At 37.9% G+C, this 23,747-nt stretch overlaps 2 protein-coding genes and 1 long non-coding RNA gene across 3 annotated transcripts; 1 reads left to right on the plus strand and 2 right to left on the minus strand.

Annotated features, from left to right (window-relative positions):
• LOC18775502 (DNA polymerase zeta catalytic subunit) lies at nt 142-16,888 on the minus strand. Its single transcript, XM_020567423.1, has 29 exons — nt 16,454-16,888; nt 16,123-16,205; nt 15,977-16,034; nt 15,680-15,729; nt 15,450-15,562; nt 15,328-15,370; nt 14,650-14,718; nt 14,243-14,398; nt 13,929-14,100; nt 13,739-13,830; nt 13,284-13,652; nt 11,866-12,946; nt 11,376-11,600; nt 10,836-11,164; nt 9,431-9,573; nt 8,535-9,123; nt 8,205-8,351; nt 7,618-7,893; nt 7,377-7,484; nt 7,039-7,244; nt 6,497-6,800; nt 5,621-6,238; nt 5,340-5,498; nt 4,567-4,588; nt 3,775-4,408; nt 3,500-3,617; nt 2,706-3,058; nt 2,193-2,291; nt 142-2,062 (listed from the first exon to the last, which is right to left on the minus strand). Exons 1-29 carry the CDS (start codon nt 16,551-16,553, stop codon nt 646-648), a joined length of 8,133 nt encoding a protein of 2,710 aa, XP_020423012.1. The 5' UTR covers nt 16,554-16,888; the 3' UTR covers nt 142-645.
• On the plus strand, nt 18,290-19,142 carry LOC109949842. The gene is made up of 2 exons (XR_002272151.1): nt 18,290-18,577; nt 18,784-19,142. It is a non-coding gene; the product is annotated as an uncharacterized LOC109949842 (long non-coding RNA).
• LOC18773359 (probable linoleate 9S-lipoxygenase 5) lies at nt 19,058-23,217 on the minus strand. The gene is made up of 9 exons (XM_007208040.2): nt 22,732-23,217; nt 22,201-22,490; nt 21,840-22,089; nt 21,373-21,711; nt 21,206-21,291; nt 20,953-21,060; nt 20,530-20,834; nt 20,186-20,449; nt 19,058-19,965 (listed from the first exon to the last, which is right to left on the minus strand). The coding sequence occupies exons 1-9, from the start codon at nt 23,105-23,107 to the stop codon at nt 19,212-19,214; spliced, it is 2,772 nt and encodes a 923-aa protein (XP_007208102.2). The 5' UTR covers nt 23,108-23,217; the 3' UTR covers nt 19,058-19,211.

Here is a 23,747-nt window from a genome sequence, read left to right on the forward strand (position 1 = left end):
CATGGCATTGAGGGTAGGTCAGTTGATATTTGGGCCAGGCCCCATTTATAGAAGGCGGGCCCAAACACTGAAGCATTGAAGAATTGATATTCAATTCAAATAATTTCTTATAATTTGGTTTTGGCCCAAAAGAAGTTCATATAAAAAACAAAATTTATTTATTTACATAGAACTTGAGGCAGGCAAAACCACTTGTTACCCATTGAATGAGAAAGCTTTAAATTTCCTATTTCATCTGCAGAACAGTGGAGAATTTGAAGCTTGAAGTTGTGCCACAAACAACATGAGCCCAATTGCTGAAGAAAATCTTGCTTCGGAAGTTTGACATGAAGTGCAAACAAACTTGTCATAATGAGATGCAGAAGTTGCCATTGAAATTTAAGGTTTAGATCAGAAGAACTTGCATCGAATCGAAACTGGCATGGCAATGAAACTGAAATTCTGATTTGATGAAAACTCCTGATGATACATGGAAAAATTGAAACCGGCAACGAGATCAGGTATCCTAATATCCACTTTGGATCTTTAGCACTCCTTTCCATCTGTATGAGTTGCAATTTGCAACCATTCACCTCAGGAACCAAGTATGAGCCCTCATCATCTAAAGTAAACCAAGTACTGCCATTCTCATCGTGGATGGGGGATCTATCTTTCAATTACGCGTCTACTGTTTCTACAGTCATCAAAGCCCCTGTCCTTGTCCCTACCATATTCATTAACCCCTCCACGCTGCTGCTTTCCAAATCCTTCTCTTCTAGGCCCCTTAAAATTATGTGCATCAGCCCCTCTGTTACTCCTTCTCTGCCCATCAAAATCGTTCCCCCGAAATCCTTTGTTATTACCGCGAGACCCTCCTGCTGATCTATCAAAATCATCACTGAAAGAATTCCTCCCACCACTCTTTCCAAACCCTTCTCTTCTAGGACCCCCCTTAAAACTCTGCTTATCACCACCTCTGTTACTCATTCTCTGGCTGTCAAAATCATTCCCTCGAAATCCTTTATTACTACCATGAGACCCTCGTGCTGATCTGTCAAAGTCATTGTTGAAAGAATTTCTCCTACCACCCTTCATTCCACTGGATTCAAATTGTGTGTCTCTGGTAAAGTTATGGCTGCCCCGACCTTTGAAATTGTTTTCTTTAGGCCTTCTCAGTCTATTTTTATTGGATTGAAAATCATCATTGTCTGATTCTGAACCAGAAACTGAATCATCTTCAACATCAAAATTTCCTCTCCTCTGAAAATCTCTTCTCCCAGAACCTAATTTATTCAATTTACCTTGCCTGGATCCAAAAGTTTGATCTACATCATCTACATCAGAAGACAGTCCAAGTTCATCATCAGAACCAAAGCTTAATCCCCTGGATGGACCAGTTGTATTTCTACCCCTACCTCTTGATCTAGAATCAGCAACATGACTAGACTTCCAGTTGGGATGGGCTGAAAGCTCTTTGTCAGAAACAAGTTCACCATCATCTGTGACAGAGAACGCTGCCTGTTGACGTGTAGACCTATGTGGCTTATTGTAAGAAGATTTTGTTCTGCGACGACCACACGAACTATTGTCAGAGCCTTCAATGTCTTCTGATTCGGACCCTTCAAATTCCGAAAAATCAATTGAACCGCTCTGTGCTGAATTTTTATTGTTAGTGTCTAACTCGTAATTGTCAATACCATCATCTTCATCATTAAAATCATCAAACCCTCTTCCTGGCCTAACAGTATCACCATCAGAGTATTCTTCATTGTGAACCCTTGGTACTCTGCTATCTTTAGGGCGGCCAAAATTTTGTCCTTGAGCCTGGTTACCAAGAGAACCTTCACCTATTACTGAAGAATCTGCATATTCAAAAGCAGCAACATCTGCCCCATCTGACTCATTGTCATCAAAATCAAAATTCCAGGCATTAGAGTCCCTGTGAAGAACAGCAGTCTTCTCCACCCTTGTCCTAGGGCCACGTTGCGTTTCTTGCACTTTGTTCTCCAGATATTTGTCCGGTGGGCGCTTGCAATCACAATGAAAGCATGCCATATTTCTCCTATAATTTAAAAAGTTGCACCTGACATATAACAGAACAACATAAGAAAATCAAGAATCTCGCAAACTAAAACTAGCTACAATAAAGATATGACTGTGTTTCTAAAGGGCACATATAAAAATTATGGGAAAAGCCAAGAGTGACATCTTACCCAGGGCATTCCCATTCTCCTGGAAGCAGTTGTCTCTTTGGACGTTTGGCATCACATTGCAGGCAGATGGTGTTCTTGGCAAAATTCATGAAGTCACACCTGATACCAGTATCAGAATCATCAGCGAATTCTAGAAGTCAAGAATTTCATAAAAACAAAAGTGGCTGACAACATAATTAGCTCATTTGGTTCAACTAAGGCTAAAAAGTATCAATGAGCTAAGTCAATGGAAAGCCATTTATGGGATCTAAACAACATAACTATTCCTCATAGGAAGCCAAAAACTAGTCCCTTCATTCTGGGCTGAAGCCTAAAAGCATGACATGACATGCAAAATAACTTTAATACACTAACAAAACTAGACCTGGCAGATAGGAACTTTGCCAAAGAAACATGCCACATCATACTTATATGCATTTTCCAGAAAATTACCAACAAAGTATTAATTGTAGAAAACAAATAAAATGGCCATGATCCAGAAGAATAAAATAAAAGAAATTAGAAGAAGCATACTTAGAGCATAGCCAGTCCCCTTTTTTCATCTCAATGTCATCTCGTCCAACTCGCCTTCTTGGAGGGGGAGGAGGCTGCTTTACTTTTGGGGGTGGCTTTTTGATTACTGGAGGTGGAAGATTAGGATCTATTGGAACTGAACTCAACTTGACAACCTGATGAAGTAACTTACGGACTACAGTCTTAACAGACTTTTGTTTCAGAAGTGACTTATTGACTACTGATCCATTTACAGGATCAAATCCATAAGCCAATAAAACACGCATTATATCAATAGTACGTGCCTCGTCCTCTTTGTTAGTAATCAGATATGCTCTTTCGCAGGAATTTCTTAAACTGCAGGAACTGCAAACCTGGAATACGAATGAATACTCATTACAAAAAATGCTTAAGTTAAGCATTCATATCCATATGCACAAATAAATACGAGGGATGAGGAAAAGAAACTGCACCCTTCAGATACTATATTTTTCCAATATGGGATGCGGCATGCCACAATATCAATGAATATGAAAAGAAATACTCAAACGATATATAATTAAGCAATAGTCACTGCAGAATAAATGGTCATAGCATCCTAGACTCTAAAGGCTGAAAAATGGAGAACATGCAAATATTCTGGAATTTATAACAAATTATCTTGTACCTCCGAATGCCAATCATATTTATTTTGACTTATTACTTAGGAGATAAGCAATGACAAATGCTAATCAACAAGGAATGAGATGTCAGCGGTTAGATGCAATTTATACGGCCAAGCAATACAAGGAATTATTCTTCTAAGTAACACTCACATCTCCTTCATCAAGGTGGGTATGCTTCCTCAACAGTTTTGAAGAGAAAACCACCTTCTTGTCCGTACTCGGGCAGCCAAAACCCACCAAAACTTGAATATCCTGTCTCGACAAGGACCTGAAATTACTTTTCTATCTCAGAACTTGTCAATCATAATAGCATTACCCTATTCGTCACTCATAATTCTAGGAAAGATATCAACTTATCTCCAAACGTTGTTTAGCATACAATCAAAAGCAATCATTTACACTTCATTTAGTATCAAGCCACAAACCTCATAATATCGAACCGGTCCTTCCCGAAATTAAGACATGCTGTTTGAACAGTCTTGAAATCCTTGAAATCAACACCCTGGGCATCTTCCTCTGCCGCCAAAACAGCTTCAGATGCATTAAAGCCGATATCTTGGATCATTCTATCCTCATCGTTTCTCCTATGATCAAAGTAGTTCTGCTGCACCAGCCTCTCCATTAGTTCAATCCACTCCGGCCATGGGTGCACTACCTCTACCTCTTTCTTAGCTGCCACTGGCGTCTCAAACCTCTCCGACTCGGACGAAACTGAGTCAGAACTAATCAACTTAGCATTATTTACGCTGTCACTGACAACTCCCAACCCTAATTCTGGGTTATTTTGGGATTTTTTGGATTCGCGCCAAGCTCGGATTTTTTGAAGGGTTTGATCCTTCTCGGAGCGTTCTTTCTCAATGGCGTCAATTTGGTCGAAGACGAAACTCAATCGTGCTGAGAGAGAGGAAGGTTTTGGCTCTAAGGAGGAGATTGGGGTTGGTGAGGTTGAGAAGGGTTTTAGGAGAGAGAGGAAAGCTGAAGGGGGTTTAAGGTTCGGAGAACAGCGAGAAAGGCGTTTGAGTAGGAGCAGTGAGTGTGGAGTTTGTGCCATTTCCGGAAAAGAGTCAGAGAGGTAGAGAGAGTTTTCAACTATGGTGTTAAACCCTCCATGGATGAGAGGGGGAGAGAGGAGTTGGACGACGAAGGTGCTTAAACCTATAACGGGCGTACAGTGGAAGAAGAAAATGACTAATTTGGGCTTCATTTCCATTGATTTGGTGTTTTTGTTTGGGCTTTGAGCTTTTGATGATTGTGGTCACCCAGATGGCTGGGCCGAAATGTAAATTTTATGACCAGTAATTATTTTTATTTTTTGTGTCGAAATGATATTTCAACCTTTCACAATTATTAGATCAAAAAATTGGTAATCATTTTTCTTTTTGTTTTGGATAATCACTAGATTAATTAGATAGAACAAGTGATAGAGATTTCAAAGCTAAAAGGGTATTAAACTTGGAATAGCTCTCAAGACATTTTTTTATACAAGCGATAATATCTAAATTACTTAAAATTCATCTAATTTACAAGAAAGGGGATTCGAAATTGGATGCAAATGGATGGGCTTACTGCCCCGACCAACACGTATGTTAATCCATGTGATTATTATGTAGGAAGGAGAGTTATGAGAAAAATCTTGTAAATTGTCAGGAAAAACAAATGCTAATTACTTGTTTACCTTTTATTATTTACGTTTGTTATGCATTTCTTTTAAGAAGGGTGAAATAGGCACATTCTAGTTCTTTTTTTCTTTACAAAGGTTGACAAAACCTTAGGAAAATCCAAAATCTCTCACTAAAAACATAAAATAAAAACTGATCAACTATACAACATAGCTTTGGCCCAAAGCCGAGCAACGCAGCATGACCCGCAAGGCAAAAGAAATATTATCTGATTGAAGAGAAGAGAATGTTGGGCAACATGCATTGCAAACGCTTGAGATTTCAGTGTTGAAGATGGACTTCCTCGCAGTCTTCAATCAAAACCACTCAACCATACATTTAGGATAGAAACCCGTTTCCGCAGCAACAGAAGCAAGCCCTTGTAGTTCTTTCTGAACTTTACGCCTCTCATAAAACACTGAGCATGCAAGAGAAGTGCATTTGATGCCACTTTCTACAACCCAGTCCCCCCCTCCGCAATGTCGACAAATCTGCAAGAGAAGTCATATTGTCATCGGGCCTTTGGAATCTTTTTAATAAATATGAAACAATGTAACAGTTAATTTGAAGGACATAAAAAGCAAAGGTTCTAAGAACTGATCAGAGTACTTACACCAGCAAGCTGCTGCATCTCTCTCTCCAGTTTTGAAGTTCTTCCAGTTACAGCTACAGCAGCAAAACTTTTGTTTTCACAACATTGATTGCATAGATGGGCTGATGCCTGGACCAACTCACCGCACAAGATACAATGCCTTGAAAGATAGTAATAATCAATTCTGGTTCGGTGCGGATTGGACGCGTAAAAGAGGCGTTTACCAAAGGCTTCTCTAGCAGGGCGGGGCATATCTGAAAACCACTGGCTCAAGTCAGCTCCAAGAAGCCCAAACACTCGCTGCAAAGCTGGGATTATCTGTTTGTGGATGTAATAAAGATCATTTAATCTGTAGGGTGAATCAATAGCCAAGAGAATCAATGGATCCACCACCAAGTCAACCAGACGGGCCCCAGGCTCCCCATGGATTACAACGTAAGGTACACGCTCTGCATAACGTGGTTCTGCCCTAGGGTCAGTTCTCATAGCTTTTGTGGCAACAATTGCAGCTGGTGGAAGTGACGAAAAAGCACTCGCACGGTAGGTGCCTAGGCGAACCTCCTTTGCAAATACAAAATCCTGAAGAGACACCCTTCCAGATAGAATCCGCTTCCATTGACGCTGTAAGTATGCTCTAACCTGTGTTAAAAACAAAGGTGATCATCTAACCGTGGAAATCAAGTCAACCACCAGGGTAAAAAATACTCAGGGCAAATACAAGATATCCATGAAACTAAAGAGGTAACATGTGAACATGGATTGACTTACAACCAATGGACGTCCTATCATGCATAATATTTCACATGCTATTTGGTATGTTTTTTCTTTTGCTCTTCACCCTTGATTTTCTCAAACCAGTTCAAGTACAATCAAAAGGAATAGCACATGCTTTTGTACCTCATACATGTCCTGATGTTCAAAAAAGAGTCTCAAAGACTGCTCCATTGTCTTGGCAACAGCCCCACATGTATCCCTGCGAACTGTCTCAATACCTTTAGCGTCAAAAATAGGTTCAGTCTGTTCAGGGCTTTCATAACTGTAACCAACATAACGCTTCTTAGTAAGGAGGAAGCACGAGCTATAAACTTTTTCCATCTTCAAAGCAATTGGATTTGGATTCATAGCAGTAATTTCAGATGCAATCTCATGTCCAATCTGAAAAGAATCTTCAATGCTGCGTCCCTTTAGGAGAACAAACATGCTGCAAACACAAAAGAAAGTTAATTTGCCCCATTTACATATGAGAGAAAGAGAGAGAAAAAAAGTGATGGAACAATCTCCATTGACCCACAGGCAATTGACATAAATAGACCACATACAACAGTCTAAACTCATGAGATGTCATTCTGCCTAATCAAACACACAGTAATGAAAAAGAACAAATCAGAAGAATTTACTGTAATTTTTCATCTCATTCATCATAAGAAATCAACTGATACCTGTCTGTGTCGCCATAAATAACTCTAGCGTTCCACTTCCCATGTGCATTTACATATGAAATAGCCTTTTCCAATGTACTACGGCCACACTGAACAATACTGTCTGCAATCTCGGCACAAGGCATACGGCCACTAAACCCAGCAGCTGTATAGCCATATGTTACGTTTGATATCAACTTCAGAGCAAGCTGTCTTGCATTAAATATCTGGAGAAGAATGTGATGCTTTATTCAAACCTTTGCGCATGTAAAAGAGCACAATCCATGGAAAAGAACTTGCTGAGAAATAAGAATATATGAAGGAATCACACAAATTTTTTATTCTATAGTGCAATGTACCCTGTGAAGAACTTGCTCTGAAGAAGACAACTTTTTCATAGCTTGTTTAACCATTATTCTCGTTGACAATATTTCCTCTAATAAACGTGGCAGTACACCTTTACGAACCTGTATCACATGATTCACAGCAAATGAAAGTTACTCCCTCTCCTCCCTCTTTTGCATGTATGATCAACATATAATGCAAGCTCCATGTGCGCGAATTAAATCTTTAAAACAGAAACCAATATGACAAGAATACCTTTTCTGGTACATACATAACACCATTGGGAGTCAGCAGAATCTGATCTTTTAAATTATGCAGATCATGGGGATCAGGTGAAAATGAACTGACTCCAAGTGTATTTGCCTCTGAAGGCACAACTTTTCCAAGGCATGTAGAATAGCAAAGGTTGTATGCAATAATCATTGATGGATAAAGAGACTGAAAATCCAAAACGACAACTGGATCTGCATAAAAACCAGACTCTGGTTCCATGACAAGAGGTAGGCACTCCATTGCTGGTTGAGAAGCAACCTACATAAGATCAATCATCGAAAAATTGGTCACAAGATCAAATAGTGCATGATACAAGTATTACATCATCCATGACTGGTTGAGAATCCAATGGCATAAGAGCAAAGGTAACAACCAAATGCTGAGAGGACAACTAGATCTAAAGTTTTTGAATCCACCAGAGACTTCAAAGGATTTGCAGAATTAACACATTAAGGAAACTATGCATGTTCAAGTGCAAAGACCATAGACCATTCGGATAACAAAATGCAATACGCCATGAGGCATCATTAGGAGGGAAAAGGACAGAGCAAAAGATAACTCATAAAAACCTGTTTCGGCCCAGGGGAAATGGCAACATAGTTTTGAGCATGGGCCAATCTCAGAAACATGGATTCAACACGGTATTGTGAACCTCTAGACAGAACTGAAAAAAAGTCAATGCCAAATACACGAGCAAGTTCTGATGTTCGATTTATCTGCAAAAGCACAGTCATGATGAACACAATCAGAATGACAGTGAAAAATATGATAAGGGCACCTAAAAAGATAAGCAACCTCTTTATATCACTGCTCATACACAAGCAACACACATACAAGGCATAAATTTTCCCCAACCCTAAGCACATACAGAGGAACCAAGGTAGAACTTAAATACATACCATGTCTAATTGATTCATTATCTCAAGGCTCAGCTTTGCTCTCTCATTTAAGTACTCAATACATCGATATCTGGCTCGTCCAGGGCCACTTAAAAACCATTTCGTCAGTACTTTATTAAGAATATATGGGACTTTTCGCCTCAACACAGCTTGAGCAACAGCTTCAACTGTGTATATATTGAGCTTGACTTCACCACGCATCAGCCGCCAGACATTAAGGACAATTCTACCGCCAACATGGACACCGCTGGCATGAGTTCTTCCCCATTCATCCTCAACTATTGGATCTAGTACAACTGGATCAGCAATGACTGCCTCATGAATCATTTTTTCTTGTATTGCTTTCTCCGGAATTTCTAAATCTTCAGCCTCCATCTTGGTTTCAGATGGTACCCGAGATATCTTGTTGAGTAAGCCTATACCAAAAAGCGAAGCCCTTTCTGCTAAAAACCCAAGAGAACCACCTTGTATATCCCAACCCATCAAAACATCTGGGTCCAATGAGCATACAGTTTTTATAAAATGATCAAATAAGTACTTCTCCTCATAAAAAACCAACACCTTGCAGCCAGAAATTCCATCAAGAATCCTGCAAAAGAAAAGCATAATAAGCTACTGTAAAATGCCAGCTAATGCTACCTAGAAAACTATTAGTGCTAGTTATAGCCTTACAGTTTCTAAATATTACAAAGGTTTTAATGTTTTCCAGTTATTTGGGCATATTTTCCTAAAAATTTAGGGCCACAGATTCCACTAAAAAAGGCATATAAACTTTTCGCTAGTAAATGAATCAATGATTACAAATATCCCAACCAGGAAGATGCACCGAGTCATACTCAATGTAGGAGAACAAACAGACTAAAGATAAGTATGTAAAGTTTCAATACTGATTTTACCTCTGAGAACTTTCAGCTTTACTGTGCAAAAGCACAAAAATTTCAACAATAGAATCACTATCATTCTGAATAGCAAGAGAGATCAAATTGATGGCATCAAACCGAGGATCAGGTCGAAGATCTCCTCTTGATTCTGCTTGAACCTGTCGCCCAATGTTGCATTCAAGTTGTATTAGTGCAAATGCTCATAAATTATTTGAACCAGTGAAGGTTACAAGGAAATTTAATTAATTTTTTTAAAACAAAAAGACATATACAAAGGTTAATCACGATATTCTTGTGAACATACATAAAGCAAGATTCACAAATATTTTACCAAAAACATTTGGATTTGCTAAATCAGATGCAAAATAAATAAAAGGTAGACACAAGGATTGAAATATCGGCCGATACACCGATATATCGGTATTTTCAACTGTCGACACCGATATTGGGGGGTAAGGCCATATCTTCCCCTGTATCGACGATATATCCCCGATAAGTGCGATATCCCCAATATTTCCCGATACCCATTACAGAACCCAAAAACAATTCAGAAGTTTGGAAGGCAATTGAAGCAAATTGAAACCCAAAAATAGCTAATCCTTGCCCAGCACCCTATAATTTATAAATATGAAGAATCTATGCACAGTCCACTGCCCACTTACCTCCAATCAAAGGACATGTCGATCAGTTTTGGATCTACGAGCATAGGAACTAGACCTAGTACTAACTCAAATGAAACTTATGATGGCTATGGTTATGTCATGTCTGATTGTAGTGGAACTAGTTATGGAGCTCAAGATGATGAAACAAATTATGGACCTACTTGTTGGGTTACCATATGCGGGAGGACAGTAGGGAGCTCATGAGAGACCTATGTGCACCATGTTCAAACGTGGCTTACAAACTGCTCGGGTTACATGACTTGGTATGACTATTGTATGAATCTAGATAGTTGTTCCTCATTGTTTGAACCTCATAGGAGCTCTTCATTTATGTAGATGGACACTTATCTAAACTGTAATCCAATGTTTAAACAAACTATGGATTTATGCATGGTTTATTAATTCTAATCAACATTTTATTTTCAAACTTTTCATTAACGCACATTACATACCACTTATAATTCATCATATGTATATCTTATTATTAGTAAATTTTGAGTTTTATTTGTTCAATACATTCATTGATAATGTACATAACATCTATGAAATTTTTACACCAAAATTATGTGTTTCAATGCCTATATCTGTCATTTTTGTTGATTTTTTCCCAATACCTAAAACGATAACGATATATCCCCCGAAATATCCGTAAATTGGAGGCCCGATATTATATGCAAAGCTGATATTTTAATCCTTGGGTAGACACTAATTTTTCCTTCTTTAAAAAAAAAATTAATAATAATAACATTGTTATATACCTCTACACTTAACAATGTCAGCTGTTGGCCTCCGCCAACACTTGCAGGGTCTCTGAATCCAATCTGACTCAGAGGCGTGGGCTTTGATCTCCCATCTGGACCGGAAATCTGAGAACTATCTTGTGAGTATTCAGAGCACGTTTGAACTTTTACAGCATCTCCTTCTCTTTGCACTATTTCTGTCCTTTCTGTTTCATGATTTCCATGATTCTCTTGAGATCCTTGGTGTAGAATAGGCAGAACATCATCTATAGAACCACATTCAGGTGAACTTTTTTCCCAATCATTAGGCAAATAACTCTGCAGACCAGTGAGATTCCTAGAAGATCCTGAAACATGTTTTACACACTAGATAAGATTTCTACTTTCTAAGGTCTGATACCTTTCAAGAAAACATAGAAATAGTTTATTATCTTCGAATTTACACTTTAATAATGACACATTGCTCTCAGAAATAATACCTAGAAGTCCATAACCAAAATTTATATCTAAAAAATTCCAAAATGTAATAGGATCAACCAAAAAAATTCTAGGAAATACCTTTTTCATCACTTGACAACCATCTACATACATTTTTGGCAGAAGGGGGTGTAGTTGCAGGTGTTAACAGATACAAGTAAGAGCCATCAGTTTGATAGTGAATAGGTACACCCATAACAGATTCTTGATGAGAACTGGATTCACTTCTGACACACTTGTTCTGAATTTCTCTCTCATCTTGGCAGTCTCGCACAAAAAAGGGGCAAAATTCATCTGTAGCTCTCCCTTGAATAGAAAAAAAAAAAATGCAGGTCAGTAATAATTTATAGCAAGCACTACAACATGACATCAGGGCCACACCAAGTAAATAGAATAAATTGTAAAACCTAAGCATGTTCAACCAACTTAACGTCAAAGACAGAATCAATGACGAAACAATATTAAAGGATGCAAAGCCCGAGATATTTATGCATATTTCATCAGTCAATAATCAAAAGTTTTCAACTTCCAGTCTTTGGGAAACAGTTATTTAATCAAATGCTAGTAATACCGTCATATAACGATGAAGCATTTTTAGATTCCCCGTAGTTCCAGTCTGCAACAGGGGGTTTCCTGCAGAAGCTCATTTCAATTAAGCCCTTATCATCAGAAGGGATGACCCCAAATGGTGAGTTTCTAAGCCCACATAAAACAGAGTCAACACCCAGTTTCTGACCACCACTCCCCTCATTGTTTAGAAAAGTAGCAACAGTTATGGCATTTACACCCACAGGATTCTCAAAAGGCATTTCACACACTCCACCCTTGGAAGATAAGCCTTCAAAAGTTGTGGCATCAGCACATGACATTTGAAAATCTAAACGTTTTGCGCAGAGAAGCGTATCTTCATTTTCTTCCCTCCCCAGAAGAACCTCTTTAATCCCTTGAGAGCCACATTCAGGTGGCTCAATTCGGTAGGATCGCTTTCTCCTCATCAGGTCCCTCACAGAGCATCTTGCCAACATACTACTCTCTTTTAAGTCACAAGCACCAATGCCTGCACGTTTTCCCACCTGATCCTCAGAAGAGGAACTTGTACCAACAGGTTTATTAGTTTCTCTGTATAACTTGATAAGTTCTCCTTCTGTCTTCATCTTTTGGGTCGCAGACAAAGGTAAAGAGCCCCATAATGATTTTTTCCTTTTGTGCTTATGATTGAAGCTTGAGCTATCATCTTGCACCTGGTGATCAGAGGTTCTAAATTCACTCTTCCCCTCTATTTCAGAAAAGCTTCCACTTGATCCATCACAAGGAGTTGAGATAGCATCATCCCCACAACCATCCACCCGGGGAATCACATACTCAGATGAGCGTTTGGAGGAATGGTTTCGATCTGAAGGGTAAGAAGCTTTTTCCTTTCCTCCCTCAAAGTCGATTAAATCACCAACTGAATCAAGGATGTCCTGACACTCCTTTTGGGATTCAGTCTCATAGTCCACATTAGCTTTCTCCAGAACCTTGTCAATGGTTGTTGCAGGCAACAAGGGACTCAGAATTGTTTCACAAACAAGTTCATCATCAGAGTTTATATCATCAGCTGCCTGAGAAGTGGCAAGCCACCTAAGAAGACCCAGTGCTTCATTATCTGCAGCCTGAGTGAAAACATATGGTCCTTATCAATGCAAGAGACAATTCCAACAACCAACTTCTTATTGAAAAACTATGAGTATACGAAAAATATAACAGAAGGAAAGCTCCTCTAACAACCTGCAGAAGAAATCAGAATTATGCAGGGAGAAACCATTATTAGTGAAAAGTTACATGATAACACCAGTGACACAACTAACAACTCACAATAAAAACTTCAGTAATGGGAAATACCAAAAACTAGCCAAGCCCCTGCAAAGTCACTTGGCCCAGAAAAGTATCGCCAAAGAGTGAAAAATCTTCATCAATGCTAAAAGAAATGCATGATCAGGGTTGTTATACCTTCATATTTATCGTCTCGATCACTTGAGATGCTGGAAGTTCCTTATTCAATGAAAGTTTGGCATTTGAAACCCTTTCTTCAGTAAAATCTTGGGTTGACGGAGATCTAATTATATCTCCATCAGTAAGATTATCAGTTTGGAGTTGAACAAAATTTCCTTCATCTTTTGGAGATGTCATCTGCTCCACAGACCTTACATCTTTCCTTAATTGAGTTCGACACAAAGAACTTTCTGCTTCACCATGCACTTTGATAAGTTTGTTATTAAATTCTAGACCACCTGCTAGAGTTTTCAAAGTATCTTCTGGAAGTGGTTTGGCAGGATCAGGAGGTATTGCTGCCTCATGTATCCCCGTCCTTTCATACTCCTAAGGACCAAAAAACAAAAAAACAACAAGTGTAAGACGCATAACAATACACAGAAAAATAGCAAATGAATGAGATGAAAGCAAACCTCCCAAATTGGTATAAGTGACTGAACCATTTTCACATCTGAACGAGTTTGCGAGAAGGATGTATATATCTTAAGCTGCTGATTAAGAATCTCTGTGAAACCATGAATGAGTAACGATTTGATCAGCAAAAGAACAGTAGTAAGAAAAGATAAAGCAATAGCTGTGGCATAACTGAGCATCAAAACAAACCATCTACAGTAGCATCCCCCTCAAGTTCACAAATACTTTGACGTTTAATGCAGTTCATATCTGGATTTGAGGAAGCATCAAATTCACCAGGAGAATTCCACGTCCAGTCAACTGGAATTGTGGACGATATCCAAACAGGTGAACCCAAAGACAGATGGCCATGTATATCTGCCTAATGCAAAATTCCCAAAACATCATACAAGAACATTATTCAACCAAAGTTATATTCATGTGCATTAGAATCCTAGCCAAAAGCATAAATACCAATAATGCCTATCCAAAATTATCATGCGCAGAAAAGATACAAAGTTGACCTGGAAATCGGCAGGCATGCAAGTTGACTTATCTATGTCCTGACTAGGCTGTCCATTGTGAACAGACTTCCTAGGGCAGAAGGCATCTGGTATTGGATGACGGAACTTAATCTTTGATACATGTAGATGACCCATCCCATACAAGTTGTAGTCAACCTACCAAAAGGGGAAGCTCAGATCATAACAACAAACGTTGACAAAAATGAAGCTAGAACACTACAAGAATTAGGTATTTGCGGATCCCACATATCAATGTGCACAATCATGCTTTAGAGTGGACCCTCTACACTACTCTAGGGAAATTTCCACAAGAGATAGTCTTAAATTGTATGAATCCTGCATAGCTCTTTCTAAACATTTATGAGTTAAAAATTAATGCAATAATTAATATGGAGGGAATAATTTACCAGAAACTGGAGAATGAAGGGAATGTGAGATTCATGAGGCTGTAAGCATTTATCAAGAACTGAACTTCCCTGAAAAGCAAGAATTAACAACGATAAATCCTCATTCACCCAGTCAGCTTTATAACACAAGCTAAATCAAGACCATAAAAGAATTTGATTCACAAAAATACGTCCACATAATGATCAGTGATCACCAAATTCCAAGTAAACCTACAGGAGGTCAAATTGAAAGCTAAACGAAAAAACTGATAAGAAATCTGTGCAAAGGGTATGATCAGAAGTAAGAGGCTCATTTCCATAAAAATTGTGTAATAATATAAAAAAATATGTTTTAAGACCTACCAAGAAATCTAGTTTTGGTTGACAATAAAACACATGAAACAAATAAAAAGAAAGAATCAGAAGCATCTAGTCAATGACAACTACAATAAGAACTTATGACCTCCAATGAAATACTTCCACAGAAAAACTGTCCTAAATAAGAACCAGAGTGTTCACTACTTTACGAACTAAAAAAATAACATTTGGTAGCATATAAAGAAAACTTCACATCAGAGAAACCAATAGCCACAGCAAAGGAGGAAAAGAGCTCCAATATGCCAGCAGTCAAAACCCAGCAGTAACAACAATTAATCTCAAACAGCCACCAATTATAAGTACGATGTTGAAGAAGAGCACCAGAAGAAGATTGGCAGCACGAGAGACATCATGTGGAGAGTAGCTTAGTTTCTAGTCAAGGTGTTCAATAACATACTCCTGGCTACTAAGAAAATAAATTCATAAAAACAAGATTAGGATACAGGTATATCTTCACAAACACCTCCTCTGATGAATGGTAACCATAAAGCTTCCTTGCCTGGACAAGGCTGCAACTATGCACATGTTGCCGCTTTGAACCAGCGTTGCCTTTGAGCTGTAAGTGTTACCAAATACATTGATCCATGGTTTCAGTACCAGACATGTGAAGCAGAGAACCATACCAAACAAAATGCATTGCAGACTAGCACTCAATCAATTTAACGAGGCATACCTTCAAAGCTTTCTCTATAAGAAGAGACATATCATGTGTGTAAGAATCACCTGTGCAATCAAAACAATGGGAAAAATATTCATGTATCAAATGTGACTACAAAAAATAAAAGCACAACTACAGAGAAAAATCAAACTTAGAAAACCCAGAACTTATTAGAAAAACGTAAGCAGAAATATATACTATGTTAAACGGAAACGAGCTTTCTCAAAAATAAAATGCCAACAAAGCCTTCTTCATCCCTTCCAACTGGGATTGTATTTTTGGTGCTAGCCTAGTTCTAAGCATACTAAGTACCTTTCTCGTGCAGCTGAATCGGTATATCGGCGCATGGCACATATAAATATGGTAACGCCTGCACATAACAAATTAGCCCCAAAAACAATATAAGAAACCCGTAAGTTAGAAAAAAAGGAATTAATAAGCAACAGTCTAAATCTTACTCGATGAATGTGCAAGCAAGTTTTCTGGCCAGCCGGAGTAGAGCCGAATATTCGTATAACGGGAACCTCATTCACCTTCCCACCTTCAGAAAATTTTTAACAAAAATAATTTATGTTAATGTCAAAACCATAGCACCGTGTTTGGTGACGCAGAAAATTAACTAGAACATCCACTCACTCAGTCAAACCCGAAGCCTGAGTTTGGTTGCAGAAATTATGAATGAAATTTTTATGAAATCTAAGTTAGTAGCCAAGTGAAGGAAACAGTGGCTATGAATTTAAGCAAATTGACCGTACGGCATCGTTTTACGGAGGGTTGGGGGAATGGTACCTTGGAAGCTACTGTAAGAGATATCGACGCCTGGGATCGGCGGCGCCATGTAGTAATCGACGGAGACGATCCGAACGCTGAAAGCGTCCGAAGCCGCCATTGGTTTTCTCCAAAATTACGGAAATGCAACTGCAGCGGAACCCACGTTGGGGCAAGGTGGTCAATTGACCCATGGAAACCCGGAAAACGCCATGGAAGGTAAAGAGGTTTGACCTCCGGTCGTTTTCGAGTGCCCAGCAACAATTGCTCGATGAATAGTTTTCTTTTTAAGTTTTCAATTTCACCGAAATATGCATAACAATCTAATAAACATGTTCCTCATTTTAAAAAAAAAAAAATGTAATAAATTAACATGTTCTCTAAAAAATAATAATCTAAAACTACATGTATATGTACTTTTATTGCGTTTACATTCATTTCCACGGGTCTTATATCTGTAAAAAAAAAATTGTGAGCTTTTATACGATGACTCCGGAAAAAAAAATTCATGGATATGAACGGGCAGAAACACAAATCATTTTTTATTTGGTGGATCTTGATGCAAGGAAGTCAGCGTTTATGTTTGAAATACTTGCTTTTGTAGGTCTGCATCCAAAATTATATTAGAAAACATTTTGATCCGACATGGTTTTACTTTGGTAAGTAAAATCAGTTATTTTAACAATAATTTTTTTTTTTGGGGTAAATAAGATGAGTTAAAAATCAAAATCCTTCTAACTCAAGTGATTACTAAAAAATATATATTGCATTTTAGAAGTAAATATACTTGCGGATAGCCTTGCTATATTGGACATCGGTGTCAACAACATTGTATTTGGTTTTAAAATTTTCCCTTTCATGTATGTATAATATATATGGTTTTAAGATCAGTATATAAAATTAATAAAAACAATTACACAAATTTTTTTTAATAATTAATTTATATTTCTTAAGTAATTTATGGAATTAATTAAAATATTAAAATATTCATTCATTATTCACTAAAGAAAAATAATTAAAAGATAATTACTATTTAAAGTGATTAAATAACACTAAGATAATTAAATATAATTCATTGCTATTTATTAAGTAATTTATGAAATTAATTAAAATATTTAAATACTAAAAAAATAATATTTAAAGCGTATAGCTGCGCAGCTATATTATTCAAATATTCGATTATACTAAAAGCATATAGCCTATACTATTTAAATATAGGAATATATTGAGAGAGTATAGCCGCACGGTTATATTATTTAAATATTCGAATCCATTGAAAGAGCGCGGCTATACTATCAAAATATTGGAACACACTGACAGAGTATAGCCGCACGGCTATACTATTTAAATATTTCAATATACTGACAGAGTATAGTCGAGCGGCTATACCATTTAAATATTCGAATGTATTTAGAGCATATAGCCGACCGGCTATACTATTTAAATATATATATGAATATATTGAGAGAGTATAGCCGCTTGGCTATGCTATTTAAATATTCAAATACAATGAGAGAGTATACCCCGGCCATACGATTTAAATATTCAAATATATTCAAAGAGTGTAGCCGCCCGGCTATACCATTATAATATTTGAATATACTGACAGAGTATAGCCGCTCGGCTGTACAATTTAAATATTCTATTGGGAGGGTATAGCCGCGCGGCTAGACTATTGAGAAAGTCGTATAGCCGACCGGCTATACTGTTTAAATATTCGAATATACTGACAGAGTATAGCCGCGTGGCTATACGATTTAAATATTTCAATAAATTGTGTAAGAGGGTCATTTCCATACAAATTGTGTAATCATATAAAAAAATATGTTTTAAGACCTACGAAGAAATCTAGTTTTGGTTGACAAAGTAATTTTAATCTTGCTAGAGCTGTGGCTGATGAAGAAACAGAGGCGAATTTTTATAAAGGAGAAGGCCCATTTGCTGACCAGAAGGTTCTTCCTGATCTGGACAAAGACGGAGTTCTTGGACTTGGGCTAAGAGTTGCCAAGCAGATACCTTAAAGTTCTGCAATTGGAGAAACTGGCGTGCAGCCTGTTGGTTATACTCTTGTTTCATGAAAAACTATAATACTCTGGTTTTGATGGATTATTAACGTAATGGTAGCAAGCAATGATAAATAAAGAGGTATTACTAGCTCTGTTTGATGCAGGACTTGCCAGTCTGCTTTTGTTGTTTAATTTTATACCAATGAAATCTGATTGTTGAATGTCTCTTGGTTCTTAATTATGTGTCATGATCTATTTGACTTTGGACTAACTTGAAAGCTGATAAGTTCAGGATATTATTGATATGCTCATGTTTGGCTTCTGTCTTATCTTTGATCGAGGCAGCACTTACGCAGCTGGTAAGGTAGCTGAGATTATGTGTGCAGATTTTGCCCATGAAGTAATTTCAGTATGTGTACCTCCAGTTTATCCCCCACAATCCTAATGAGACGTGATTTAGTTTCCTGTTTTATTTGTATTTATTTCATTGATTCGCTGTGTATATTTATTGTCTCTCAAGGACTTGATTCTTGCTTAGAATAGGAAATCCTTTGTGTAGACACCAAGCAAAGCATTGTATATAATTATCACACGATTGTTCAATGAAAATCATTAAGAATATTCAAAACCTTTCAGATCCATGGTCATGGATGGGCTTGCATTCGCATAGTAAACACATGAACAATTTCTGAATTTATTCATACAAAAAAAAAAAAAAAAAACATATCGAGCCAAGAGAGAAGGATGAGTAAAATTTACAAAATAGAGAAGCATTAGATGTTGACACTGTTGGGAATTCCCTTGCCTGTAAGTCCAGGCTCACTAGAAGGATAGAGCAAAGTGTATGGGATCTTGGCCGGTCCAACTCGGTTCTTCAATTTCTCATCCTTGTTCATTTTTATAATTCTTTTCTCAATTCCTTCCAGCTTCTTTCTAAAATCCTCAGAGGCTTGCAACATGTTTGCATCTGTTGTCCATTCTGGGGTGCCTCTCTGCCCAAGATAAAGCTCATCAACTGGGTGCCTTGATAAGATTTCTATGGAGGCCATGCCAAGCAGGGTCTGCAGCTGAGGTGTAAATGTTTTCAAGAATGCCTTGTCAGGGTTAGTTTTGAGCTCCTCATACTCAGGAGTGCCTTCTTCAGGCATGAAGTGCAGGCTTATACTTGGCCGGTTCGGGACGTATCCACCTATAGAGTACTGGCCATAGTTGATTGCTGCATGATAGGCTGAAGAGAGCCATATGATAATGGTGCATGATTCTATCAGCTCTTCACAAGTCTGCATTTTAGGCCACCATGGTTCATCTTTCTTGTCACCATGACCTTCTTCTCTGAGTTCCTTCCACCAAGACTGGAGTTCTGAGTCATTTTGAACCATTTCATCATTTTTATAGTAGAAGGAGCAAAACTCTTTAACCCATGTTTTAATTGCAGACCATATCTCAAGCCCATCAGCAGCATATGGATAGTCCTCTATCAGTAAGCGTACACTGTGCGACGATTTTGGATCTTCAACTGCCATTCCTCTGAACATAGCAAAAGGTAGATAATTAAAAACCATCAAGCCTTTCATCTTTGTTGTTTTTGAGACTTGAGTTTAGAACATAATGACAGCATTCATCAAATCTTTTAGACCCTTTAATTGTATTCATTTTTCCCTGTAACATTGTGTCTTAACTCTAATATTTGAGTTGCATCCATTGCCGAAATTTTTAGATGAAAAACGTTATGGTCATAAGATTTTACCTTTTGATGAGATCCACGGGAAGCGCTTGTTCAGGAAAGACCCAGTTCTTGTACATTACAGACGACCATTCCATTGAAAACTTTGCAGGAAAGACTGTTTCCTCTATAATTCCACCGGCATTTGTAAGAACCTCTCTAGCTATTGCGTTTGCATTCATAGTTTCACGAAAATGAGGATGCAGAAGTTTATGAATCGGGTGAAGCACGCTCAACTGCCGATTTGCTGCTATCACAAAAGGTTCAATCACTGCATGAGTTTTTAACCTGCAACACAACAAGAACATATTCAAGATGCATTTGGGGAAAAATGTTTGGTTGCCATGCTTTCTTTGACAGTATTATACCAGTGGCTGATGAGCTGATGATGGCCAGAGTCATTTACATTCACATAAGCTTTAGCAAGTTGCCAAATGGAACTCTCGACGCCCTGGCTAGAGGGAGTATAGACTTTGCTAATGCAGCCAAATTGATCTCCATCAGGATGTGGCAAGCTTAACTCAATAGCTAATGGCTTCAAAGTCCCATCATTTTCTAAGAAAAGTAGTGTTCTGCTTGAATAAGTTTTTGTGGAAGTTGTGTTTATACGCCTCAGGTACGGCATCAATGCATCGTGGTGGTCTAATATGAATAGCTTGTTGTTCTTGATTGCCTACAACACCAAATACTTTTCAGTAATTATTTTCGAATAAGAGTATTGTGAGAATGTGAACACATTCTCACAAGTATAACAAGAACATATGTTGAATTAAATAAGTCAATAGCATTACCTCATCTATGCTCAGTCCTTTTAAGTTATGTTCTATGTGTTCTTTGGTTATTTGACTTGTTTGATCCCCATATGCTTTTTGGTCTAGCTTGCTAGCGGGTGGAAATTCCTGCAGTTTATTAAGGAATAACAATGATTAAGGATGAAAGTCAAAGTAATATAAATTCAAAAGTAGCTTCGAGTTTTCCATTTTCTTAAATAATAATAAATAAAAAAACAAATGTACACAATAGATCATGAAAGCTTAAGATTACTTGGAGACGACGAATGGCGACAGGATTTACTCCAGCCAGCATTTCTCTTGCAAATTCTTCATCAGTTCTCCATGCCGACTTATTGTCTAGTAAAAATCATTAGAAGACCTGAGTCGGTTAAGAGAAAGCAGTATATATGAAGGCACATAGACTGGTAAACTATATACCTTGGATCACTTGAGGCACTGGGAATTTGAGGAAGTTTTCACCATCAGTTGGAAAAAGTTCCTTGAACAGCTCTTCATGTATGCTATCCCTAATATATTTTAGTATACCATCAGGCAACTCTATACCTCCTTCATAGAGCATAAGTATTTCTTGCATGTTGTTGAACTCATTGTGGCTGCCAACAAGTAGAGCTGCTAGCTCAGGTTTAAGGACCTGAGGTATGGTTTTCAAACCATAAGCAAGCAAGTCTGACAATTTTAAGGGACCAAATCGTTCGTCTCTTGGAACGTATATATTTAGGCTCATAATAAGCTTCAGCTGGCTCTCAGTGTTAGGATCTATCAAGACAAAATCAGAAAATTCTTCATGACAACCATTCTTTCTGAATGAGCTAAAAGTAATAGAAATCCATATTTCCCGTTTGTCATTTCTAAAGACTGAAAATATACCAAGTTTAGCAACTAACCTGTCTTAGTTGGTGGTCTTCCTGTTCTTCCCCTGCGAGGATAAGGGAACTCACTTGACCCTCCCAGAACTGGACGGGCATACTCCTGACCCTTATCTGGATTCCCCAAATCATTGTAATAGGCATAGTCATAGACCCTGTCCCATTCCTGAAGCTCTCTTGTTTTATCATCATCATCTCCTCTCAAGTTTACTAGCTCTTCTTCTCTGAATTTCTGTAGTGGCTTTGGTGTGTCACTTGAAAGATAAGTCTGCACAAATATACAAATCAACCTACTAGTTTACCATTTTCAGTATTTCTAGCAGTCCATAAACTACAACTAAATGAGTTTGTCTTAATGGACTTCAATCTACTAGTTTACCTTGTTTGTGAAGAAAATGCGGTCTTTTTTGTACTTGTCAGCGGGGTACACCCATGAGTTGCAGACAAAGTGGATTCGACCTTCACCAGGAACATCTTCAAGCGTGAGTGTCTTCAAGTAAAACTCACTGTGATGATCATTTCTAATTATAAATGCTCCTGGGACCCCAATCTCCTCATCCCAATCAAAAGTAATATCAAATGCAGAGTCCCCTGCTGTTAAGGGGGTGATTGTGGTAATCCAATTTTCCAAATATGCTGGCTTTCCAACTTTTCCTGGGGACCCCTTTTCTACAAAAGGAGATCAAATGAAAAATGGATCAATAGATGTTCAATTATAAGACCTCCAAATACTGGTTATTTTTTCTCTGTTCTAAATTGAGATGTTCTGTTTTCTCTTTTGAGGTTCTGGTACTAATAACTACAACTAACTTGGAACCATTAAATAAGCATGGATGCTAACAAATTAACAAGTAAACTAGAAGCCCATGTATCAATGAACTTAAAAGACAAAGTAGTATTCAGCTCTCACCAGGGTCACCATTGACTGAACTAATGAGCTGCAGAGAAACCGCTTTGCCTACCAGCTCATCAACACGATCGAGAACCGATGCTGTAAGGTCGTTCAAGTCCAGAACATTCTTCTTCATCAACACCACCCTCCCTTTGATCTTCTTGTCCTCATATTTGGGGTGTGGATCAATGGTGTTGTTCTGGGATGCCTTGGCAGCTGTCGAAGCCAAAGGCAACGGTTGAGATCGTGTAACATCATCCATGCTCAAGAAACCAGGCAATTTAGGCAACAGTAGTGCCCTGTGATTGATTGATGTGAGGTTGTTGGGTGTTGCTACTGCAACTACTTTTCTCTTGAAGCTAAAAGGGGTTAAGAGATGCTTGCAATGTAACATCTTCTATCTGATTCAAGAACGAAAAGAACTTAGTAGAAGATGGTTTGAAGATCTCAGCATGAAGAATATGAGAAGGGTGTGTGTAGTATTTATTAAGGTCAGTGAGTTCATTAATTGTTCAATATATAGAATAGTAGTATAGGTGACCATTTCTTTTAGAAAGACTCGTATACTACTTGCCCTGCATGTGGAGGTCTTTTCGAAGTTACCAATCTAATCCAGCTACGTTTTCCTCCATTTCTGCGGCTGACTTAATGACCCGTCCTTTTCTATGGATTATATGATTCAAGAAACCTCGCAGGGGCTTGTAGTTCAAGTAATTAAGAATAATAATGTATCCTAGATCTTAAGTCCAGTTCTTCTCTCTCCAATATTTCTTTGTATCAAAAAAACCTCAACCTATTTTTTTCTTGGTGAATACCTCCAACCCACTTGACCAAATAACCAAATATAGACATCAGATCAAAAAAAAAAAAAAAAAACAAATATAGACAAATTTTAGCAAGACTTGATTCTCTAATAACATCTGTATTTGTTGAACAACTCCTGTCCTTTTCTGTTGTCTAGCTAGTGGCCCTTCGTCTACAATTTCCACCGCCCCGACAGAATTTCAACTCCTCTGTTTTGTAGTTATTAGTTG

This window comes from Prunus persica, chromosome G6 (assembly GCF_000346465.2).
Source record: "Prunus persica cultivar Lovell chromosome G6, Prunus_persica_NCBIv2, whole genome shotgun sequence".
Lineage (NCBI taxonomy): Eukaryota > Viridiplantae > Streptophyta > Magnoliopsida > Rosales > Rosaceae > Prunus > Prunus persica.